Below are 10904 nucleotides of genomic sequence, written 5' to 3' on the forward strand. Positions count from 1 at the left end.
AAAAGCGTAACGTTTTCCCAAAAGTTCCTACCTCACGTCAGCTTTTTGTCTATTTGAATAGGTATAATCGCTTTGTATACGAACTAAACGATGTGATTATTATATTTTTCTAATCCCGTCTGTAAAATACCTAGTCACCCACCGATCTAGCATATATTCCCCACGCTTTGAATTTTGACGTTTGTAAATTCGTGTTGTTTTGCGAAAATGTACCCAAAAACTAACGGTCGTAGAAAAAGTATAGTATTCAACACGTTCGGTAAACTTTTTAACTCACTCGTTTATTAAAAAATCGCTCCGCTCGTGTCAAAAACTAACCAAAACTATTGAGTCAAATGCCGTTTACCGCACTTGTTGCATAATATACTATTTTCTAATCCCGTCTGTAAAATACCTGATTACACACCCATCTAGCGTGCGGGAAGGGTCACTTTACCACGTCAGTTTCGTTTCTCACGGTTCCGAGCCACTTCGGACATTTCCGAGATTTTACCGCACGGGTTTGGGAGCAATCGGACGTTCATGTCAGTGAATGTATTCGTGTCGTAGAAAAAGTATAGAATGCAACACGTTCGGTAAACTTTTTAAGTCACTAGCTCAGCTGCGCTACGCTCGTGCCAAATAAACTCTCGGATTAAATGCCGTTTACCGCACTTGTTGCATAATATACTATTATGATGATACTCTTTTTTTACTATTTCAAAAACTTGTAGAGCTAGTAAGTTAAGTGGTTGTCGCTTGATCGGTTATCATGTGTACTTACGAAGGAAATTTGTATACAGGATGGCTCAAAGGGGTTGTCTTTGGACAACGAAGTCAAAGACAAAGATGATTTTGTTTATATTTCCCTATAACCTCTTCTGGCATTTAAAATAATTTTAAAAATATATATAATTGCAATTAATCAGAATCCGATTAACCAAAAATGTGCCTTCGGCTGTGAAATAGATTTAAGTGCGGAAAATTAAATAGTAATAAATATTGTATAAATCGACAAACTTTTGAACTGCAGGAAACTTTATTTATTCATTCATTTCATAGGCATATAGGAATAAAATAGGGAAATAATTTGGGTTTGTCATTTATCAGCAACTTGGTTCCTCAAAATAGATTTGATTCAATTTGCTTGTAAGAACCCCCAGATTATAAACGAATTCATTGTAGATTTCGTTCTATGGTTTACGCCGTGTACCGTGTAGTTAGTACAATATTATATATTTCACTCAGTTTATCCTTACAAAGTGATAGGTAGCTTCTCATTTTTTTTGAGATTGCGGACCCTCCTAATTATTTAATTATAAAACGATTACGTATGGTATTTCTAGCAAAAGTCGCGAATTTTCTCGTTGATTTATTTGTTAAAACATTCCTTTAGCCGTATTATTTCTACAGTATTGCACATAATATTGTACCTATGCTAAATATTGTATATTAACAATGATGCATTACTTCATTGTACATGTTTGTATTCTATCCCCAATATACAATATCGCCAGTTGAAATTTTATTTTACAAATGCCAATTTTTTGTGAGACAAAGAAAAATACATACACGAAAATAAAATAGTTGATTAAGTTTTATAAAAATTGATTGTTTTATTCTACAAAAAAAAACAGCAACCGAGAACCGCACAGATACACATGGAATAATAAAATATTGGCACGCTTTTAGTTATAAAAATTGTTTCTTAAAAAAAAAAATTAAAAATACCTCTAATCACTAAATTACATTACATTTACATTTAAAATTCAATATTTTGACTTTTACTAGTTTTACTTATTTTACGCAAATCAAGGTTCCTTCTTGAAAAAACTTGAAAAACACTTATGTCTATTTAGTCGATTATTTCAAGAACCGTTAATTTTCGAGTCATGTTCAAATTGAAAAATTTTGTAATTTTTTCCTCTCTTTAATATTGCATCTTTGTTCCTTTTTTTTTCTACAGACCTGGATTTTTACAATAGCCATCATAGCTACGGGATTGTTTTTCTTCGGCGCATAAAAAAAAAACAATTTTTTTTTAAATGATTAGACATGTTCTTTATGTAAAGTTACATTTTAGAAAACAATAGTTATTGGTAGTTAATTGGACTATATACTATCACGACGGCTATTCTCCTGTCATCAGAAAGCATGTTTGAGTCATTTTAAGTCATTTATATACTTTTCAATTTTCAAAGAAATTTCGACGGGCTACTGTACTCTATCGTCAGTTGTTTATAAATCCAAGTTGTTGACGTTACGCCAATCATCCTGTTCAATTTCACCAGTTTCAGTTTAGCTCTGAAGAAGCCAACAGGATGATTGGCGAAACGATAGACAGTTTGATTTATAAACATGCGACTCAGGATGAATCCCGAATATTTTTAAATATCATTTATATACTTTTAAAAAATAAACTAAAAACCCGAAAAACCAAATTAACAGTTCCTTCAATATTTGACTATAGATAGTCACATATAGGTGTTTATCATCATGTATTACAGAAACAAAAATGGTTTATAAATACTGTAAGCGCATGTTAAGTGAGCACCTTTAAAACGAACACCCTGTATTGCAATAAGTTAAATAATAAATATTTCTGTTAGTCAACTCTTTCGAAATTGGAAATGAAATATATGATATATTTTTTTTTCAATCGGCACCTACTAGTCAATAAACTGATTTTTAAACTAATGACTTTTTTATAATTTGTTGTTTTTCGAAAATAATACAACCACATCAAAAACCAAACGCATACGAACACCGGGCACTTTAATTCTATTGATCTTGTATCCCAATTTGTCGCGTTTGTCAAACTAGTTTCCGTCAAACTTGTTTACATCGTAAACTTTTCGTCAATATAATTGTTTTCATTAGGTTCGATTTTTGGTACAAAATGAAGGAAATTATCGCATCGGGATACCCCCGGTCCATTTCCATTGGCGATTGAGGGTTCGAACGGTTTATTCGAATAATTTCCTATTGGTTCCCGATTAAGATTGGGTCCTGTATTTGAGTTATATTCGTTGTTGGTTTTGTCCATCAGCGGCATATTAAAATTAAACGTTCCCTCGGAATTGTCAGTTATGTTAGATTTTTTCGCTAATTTTCTGTCCTTTGCCCTTCTATTCTGAAACCATATTTTCACTTGACGCTCCGTGAGGCCCAAGATGGCCGCCAGTTCCGTTTTTCTCCCTATCGTGATGTACCTATTGTTCATACTAAATTCCTTTTCGAGTTCCATTCTTTGGAATTCTGTGTAGACCATTCGATACTTGTCTCTTGTTCTCGTAAATTTCTTCTTACCTGTATCTGAAACAAAGCGTTTTGTTTATTTAAGTGTTGTGTTAATAGACAGATTTTTTTGTTACTTTTTATTTCCCATAATTTTTTTCAGTCAAGCGCGAATTAAAAACATACGAATTGTGGAAAATTATTATTTTTTCTATTTGTATGACAAAGTACTGTAAGCATATCGCTTATTTATAACGATTTACAATTTTTTTTTTCTACTCCCGTCTGTAAAATACCTAATTACCCACCGATCTAGCGTGTGGGAAGCGTCACTTTACCACGTCAGATTCGTTTCCCATGTATCCGAGCCACTTCGGACATTTCCGGGATTTTACGGCACGGATTTGGGAGCAATCGGATGTTTTCGGAGATATTTCCCACTCTTTGAAGTTTGACGTTTGTCAATTCTGACGGTCATGTCAGTGAATGTATTCGTATTGTTTTGCGATAATGTAACCAAAAACTAACGATCGTAGAAAAAGTATAGTATGCAACACATTAGGTAAACTTTTTAACTCACTCGTTTATTAAAAACTTGCTACGCTGCGCCCCGCTCGCGTCAAATAAACTCGTGAGTCAAATGCCGTTTACCGCACTTGTTGCATATTATACTATTTTCTACTCCCGTCTGTAAAATGCCGAATTACACATCGATCTAGCTTTATCTCACTGGTTTATTAAGCACTCGCTCCGCTCGTGCCAGATAAACTCGTGAGTCAAATGCCGTTTACCGCACTTGTTTCCTAATATACTATTTTAATTATTTTGTTTTATTTTACTTTATTTGCTGCATGTTACTTGGGTTTCATCAATAACTGGTGACATATGTATTTATTACTTTGCACTTTTAATTATAACTTGCTAATTTAATGGGGAAATTTAAGCAATTTTGGGAGAAAATGTCTCCTATTTTGTTCTGATTTTTGAAAATGGATTGTAATGTTAATGTCATTCCTTTTATCCATTGATTTAACTGTATGCAGTTCCCTGTATCATAACCCTGCAAAGAAAAGGAAATATTGCTGTGCTGACCGTAGGTAATAACTATTGTAGCAAAAAATTAAATTGCAAATGTAAATTCAGGTTAGAATTTACGTTTGTTTAAATTATCTAATAATTAATCTATTCTGTTTCCAATAAAATATATTTTACATGCCAAATAAAATTAAGAGTAAAAACCATTATTTTTTTAAAAATAAAGGCAAATACAAAAGCTGTTTAGAATAAAAACTTGCCCATCAGTGGCAGTAAACAAATTTTTATATTGGAAATATAACAGACATATTGCATCATGAATTGTTTTGGGAACTGATGACAAACCAACAATTCGTTTTAGCGAAAAGAGTCACTAGCGAAAACGGTATCAAACTTAAAACATTAGTAGCTAGCGAGATACTGAAAGTGGTTCTTTATAAATTGTGAATTTGTAATGTTTCAGTTTAGCTCTGAAGAACTGAAACTTGTGGAACTAAATAGTTTCAGTTTAGATCGGCAGTTCGGAAGAACAGATCTGCAACTTGTGAAACTGAACATTTATTGAACTCATACCTTCGAAACAAAAAAAAATGGAACAGGAATGAGTTATTTTATGTCCAGTAAGTTTAAAGTGTAAATTTAGTAATGGTAGTCAGCAGTTCTTTGCATGCATATCTTAATATTTGTACTTGAAACGATTTAAAGTTTTGCCTCCTCAAAACAAGCCGATGTTTATAAAGTAAGGTTAATAAAGCACGATCACTATTAATACTATTACATTTTTATGAGGCGTCCGAAGCCTTAGCTCCCAAGAAAAATGAGCTCCCCAACAGGTGGCTATCTTTTTCAATCTAAAGCAGAAAAGATCGAGAGGATGTTGCCCAGAGATTAGAATTACCATTTTTTTAAAATTAAATGCATAGTATAACAAACATATTTTACCGGCAAAGTATTAAAATTAAGACATTCTACATACATATAGAATGACAGAAATATATAAATGATTTTTATATACTTTGTCTAGGAATTTCATACAGTACCTATTAATTTTATAGAATGCCTTTGTAAAATTGGGAAACGTGCAAAATAAGAGTTGTATTGGCGAAAATTGAGCCACTGCGTGTGTTCTATGAAAAAATAAAAAAGCGAAACTAACTTAACAATCGCCTTTGATGTGGGATATATTATTGAAGGGAAGTAGATTTTCGCCTAGGATAAAACCGTTTGACTCAGTGTGGATCAGTATTTGCTTCTTTCCTCTTTAATTATAAGTAGACTGATTTGACCTAGGACAAACAAGTTTCGTCTGAAATGGATACTACTTAAGATATAGAATATCTGTAGGTCCAGACAATTATCAAATCCGTGTTCCATAAAATATTTATAATATATTTCTTAAATAGAGTTTTGGCAACATATAGAGTCTCCTTCTTAATGTGGTTTCTATATGCCCAGAAGCATACTCTTGTAATTGCCAAAATAATTCTATATAATAAAAGGAAACAAGTTATATTCATCTGCAAAGCAATTTTATATATATGGGATTGAAACTCTGTGTATGACTTGGGAAATAGCAATGGTAAATTTCTACTTACTCGAAGGTTGATCGCCGTTTTCGTCAGTTTGATTAAACCCTTCAAATTGTTCGAACTGTTTCACACCTCCTTCGTCGTTCGGTTCTTCCTTCGCAATTCCCATATGCTGCTGCTGTTCCTGCTGCTGTCTCTGGTGTAAAGCAGGAATTCCGTGAACAAAATCGTGGTACAATTGATGGTTATACCATATATGACTTTGGGGTGCTTCGACATTTCCGTATGGATGGTTTTGAAGCTGGGCGCCTTGGTGCGGATAGTAACCACCGGCGTACCACATGTGGTTGCCGTGTGTTGTTTGCATTGGCATTTGACCATGATTTTGGTTGTAACACGGAACCATCTGAGGAACGGTGCTAGACAACTGAGGCACCGTTAAGTTCGGAAGACCGCCGATCACTAAATAAAAATATTTGGGAATAACATTCGGCTTTTGGGAGATCAAAGTAAGGACTTGGGCAATAAATTGCTCCTCGGAATTACCCCTAATATAATGCAAATTATCCTGAAGTAATTCGGGCGTTCTGCCTTTGTCAGGCTCCTTTGAAAAGGTTTTGTTGTGTGTATTGCAATGTTCTTATGAATGTAGTGATTACCAACATTCGAAATCGGATATTTTCAAAATCCATTATTTCTGAATTGCTTAAAATTCGAATCTCGCTATTGGAAGTTTTATGACTTTATTTCTTAATTAACTCTGAGCTTAACACACCCCGGACACAAAAATTGAAAGAAATAAATGTATATTATTAGTATTCTATGGACTTGAACAAAAAAAAAAGTGTTTAAACGCAAAACCATGATGCATTTAATTATATACAGAAAACGAAAAATTATATCCCAATCAAAGTTGCACTTGTCAACGTACTGTATATTACATGTAGAAATTATACTTAGTAAAATGTAGCTAAATACAATAATGAACAAAGATTAAAATATTTTATAATTTTGTTGTATTTTTTTAATTTGCACTTCCACTTCAACAATTTTCGAAAAGTAAAATTATAATGTATTATTAACACCATGTTTTTGCAATGGTAAATAGTAGAAATAATCCGGGTTGCTTATGGTTGTTAGATAGAAACAGAAACTCATTATTCTGTCATAAGCTTGGCGTGAGAACTATTTATATAAAGCTTAATGATTATTATCGATATAAGTACAGGCGACAGATATTTTAAAACGGCGAATTTTAGAAATATGGCAGCGTCAATTGATCGTAAAATAAATTTAATTTCCTGTCAATTAACTTTTCCCGTCAACAGTTTAATTATAACTATTATCTTAATGAGCTCGTTACACTCAAAAACAGAATTAAATTGATTGCTGTCCGCACCTTCAAGCATTATTACGAAGGGTAGGTCGTCGTAATAATCCTTAATAAAATGGAGAAAAATGTTTTCTCTTCGAAGTTTTATATAACTAAAAATAGAACTTTATTTATGCATGTCATAAAGATTGTTTAAAACAGAACTGAACTAATAATGTTGTGTTTTTTGGTTATAATTTTTTCATTAGAAGTAACTCTGCAGAAATGTTGCCATTTCTTCGGTTTCAATTCTAAAATTAATACAGACTGCTATTAATATGGTAAGTTCTTTAATTTACTAGAAAACCGAACTTCTGTAGGCGATTCGTGGAATAGCTACCTACAAGACCAGCTACAATAGTTTAGAATGGTTAGGTGAACGTTAAAAAATATAAAAGAATATATGAAGAGAATTTATAGAAACGTTATTTTTTAAAATATTGAATATTTTTCTGCTTGCCAAAGTTTATTTCAAATTTCTTATTATATATATATATATATATATATATATATATATATATATATATATATATATATATATATATATATATATATATATATATATATATATATATATATATATATATATATTGTCTGACAATGTATTTTTACTATTATGTAAATATTTAGAAGTAATACAAATATAAATTTTGTTGAGAATTTATAGAATCGTATTTCTTTAAAACACCTTGAATGTTTTTCAATTCAATTTCAATACCAAAGTTCATTTAAAATTTCTTATACTTTTTTTTAAAGATTTTAAAACAATTTATATTTTTATTATTTCTTAACGTTTACCTAATAGTCAGACAATAATCAATTTCAAACCAAATATACTTTTATACTTTAGGAAGGAGGGACAATGTTATTGGCAGTGTTTATGTACAAAGGTTTCTAAATAAATAAGAACTAAAAGTTCATATATTCACGAAATTATATATATTCACATGACAATTGTTTTCGACAACACCGTGTCTTTTTCAAATGTAATATGTAAAAATGTAATATAATATACATTTGATAAAGACACGGTGTTGTCGAAACAATTGTCATGTCATTGTCATATATAATTTTGTGAAAATCTGAACTTTTACTTCTTATTCATTTTGTTAGATGGATTTTCATCAAGTAAAAGCCACCTCAGTTCAATTTTTGAAAGAAGCTGAATTTGGTTTCTTGGCTATTTGATACTTCAAATTGCTTCTACGTTGGCAAAGCTATCTGATGAATTGGGAGTCTTCATGGCTCATGTTTGTAAAAAAAATTATTAATATTGATATTAATTAATAAACAGAAATAGCAAACTTAAAGAACTCATGGCTTTATATAATATCAATACAAAACCTTATTTAATAATAATAAAAATCGCTGGAAATAGTGGATCTCTGTGAAATTAATGAACCGGACTTGAGATTTTTTTTATTTTAAACACGGCAACACTGCCTTGATTTTAGAGCACTGGAGTACCTCAACTTGCATGAACCTGTATAGTATGAAATCAATTTGTTCATGTTGTCTCAATGTTCATTTAATTACCAACCTCTCCCCGAAGTGCCCCGTATAGCAGCGTTTCACAATTTAAATGTAAATTCTTGGAAATCGCTGGGCAGCATTTAAATATCAAGTCGTTAGTTCAATATTAACGGGGTCCGAAATAATGGGTACGCCCGAAAACACCGAGAGCTACCCAACGGGGCAATTAGAGTATCCTGGCAAATGACCTACAAAGTTCAGGCAACGTTGCAGGTATAAATAAGAACATATATTCGTAAAAAGCAATCCGTCTTTGTTGACTTGACGTGAAAAGACAAAAAATCATAATACACTTTTAAATGTCCATTAGCAGAACATAATTCATGTCATCACTTTATATTTATGCCAGGAGGAGCAAAAGCAAAAAAAATTACATATTTTGAGAAATCTGCCGATTATAAAATATTCAGAATACGTCAGATATACATATAAATGCATAAATGGGATAAAGGCGTGGCCCGATAGTAAAATCAAAATTAACTTACACATAATCCACAAAGACCACAAACACAATCAGTGCACGAAATCCCCGGATTTACGTTTAAATCATTCAAATGAAAAATTCGTTTGTTGATTAGTTGCTTCCATGCAATTATATTTCGAACAGAAACGACGAACATAAAATGCGTATTTTAGAGTAGCGAGTAGAAAAAAAGTTTTTCATAAAATGGAACAAAAACTCACTGAATTATCATATCGGTGAACATGTGCACGGCGATCAGGGCAGTATATATGTATTAAAAACAAACGGTTAAGCACCTAGGGAAAGGAAATTATAAATAAAGCAAAATTTTTGGTCGTTTAAATCTTTTTGCTTGGATAAAATACGATAAGCTAGGTGCATATACATAAGTACATAAAATTTTAATATAAAAGAGAAGCTGAAGAAGGTATTATACCCTTGAATTTTTCGCACACAACAATACCAAATAGTTGAAAATTGATCCATTTGTTGGACACAACAGTAAATCTCCTAATCTGACACCTCTTGCATCAAAGGTCGTGTTGCCTAAGCTCATTTGCATACTAATATGTCGGCAAGATATTGGTAAAAAACTAAAAAAAAATTTTTAATGGTCTTTTGCGAATGTTTTGATTGAAATTGAAATTCTTTATAAACCAAAAGCAATTGCATTATGCCAAAAATAACACTTTTTGAAAACCACATATTTTGGCCATAATATTCCGTGACGTGTAGCGGGAATTAACCCCCCGTATTAAAAACCCAACAAATTATAATATTCAGTGTTCTATTTAAAGTACTCTACCAAATACTTCCGTTATACCCAGAAGTGTCGCTGTCTTAAAGATAATTGAAATAATAAAATTTTCCGTTATAGATCCAAAATGTTTAGTTTTCAAGAAATACTTTCTTAAAATTTCAAAAGAGTGAGTGGAAGGCACCAACCTCGCCGTCTTCCACATTAATTTAGTGTGGAAGCGCACAATTTTGTTTCTTTTACCGTAAGTACTTTACTACCTACAATTTTATTAGAATACACAGAAAGAATAAATTCGTTAAGTGAAACAAATTTTGCGTCCACCTTAATAAATGTATGTTTAGATGGGCGAGTTAAAAATCTAAAAAAATATTTGTACATTCTATCAACATAGACACGGACACATATCAAATAAAAAAACTAACTTAACTAATGTTGATAGTTATTTGAATTAAAACGGGATTTTTTTGAATGCCATGGCTATTTGGATTAATAATTGATAAAAATTGAGAGAACTGGATACTTGTATACTTTTTCAATTTGCTACGTGTTTGCTTCAAGTACATTGTGATTTAATTTTCCAACTGTAATTTATATCTGACATTAGGAGATATTTAATTTAAATATATTACGTGTAATTAAACTAACTTTCAAAATTATTCCAGTCATAATTTAATCAACATATTTTAAGCTCAAATACTAGATCACATTGATGCATAAATTGTAATATTTAAAAGGAAAATGCCATTAACTGACACTAATAAGACAATTTGTTGAAGGAAGTTTTATTACTTCAGTAACGGATAATATTTATGGTAAAATTAATATATTTTTTAATATTATTTCACTAAAATTGTCGTTTCAAAAAAAAAAGGTAATTCAAACGCTTTTTAAGAGAGTCCTTTTCTTCAATTATTATTGAGAATAATACGAAAAAAAATATTTTTCTGCTCCCGTCTGTAAAATACCTAATTACACACTGATCTAGCGTGCCTAAAG

At 31.4% G+C, this 10904-nt stretch overlaps 1 protein-coding gene across 1 annotated transcript; it reads right to left on the reverse strand.

Annotated features, from left to right (window-relative positions):
• Positions 1 to 8: 8 nt before the first annotated feature.
• Positions 9 to 10170, reverse strand: LOC132698769 (homeobox protein Hox-D4-like). The gene is made up of 3 exons (XM_060665014.1): positions 9171 to 10170; positions 5847 to 6242; positions 9 to 3294 (listed from the first exon to the last, which is right to left on the reverse strand). The coding sequence occupies exons 1-3, from the start codon at positions 9172 to 9174 to the stop codon at positions 2819 to 2821; spliced, it is 876 nt and encodes a 291-aa protein (XP_060520997.1). The 5' UTR covers positions 9175 to 10170; the 3' UTR covers positions 9 to 2818.
• Positions 10171 to 10904: the final 734 nt, after the last annotated feature.

This window comes from Cylas formicarius, unplaced genomic scaffold (assembly GCF_029955315.1).
Source record: "Cylas formicarius isolate icCylForm1 unplaced genomic scaffold, icCylForm1.1 PGA_scaffold_10__41_contigs__length_53128322, whole genome shotgun sequence".
Lineage (NCBI taxonomy): Eukaryota > Metazoa > Arthropoda > Insecta > Coleoptera > Brentidae > Cylas > Cylas formicarius.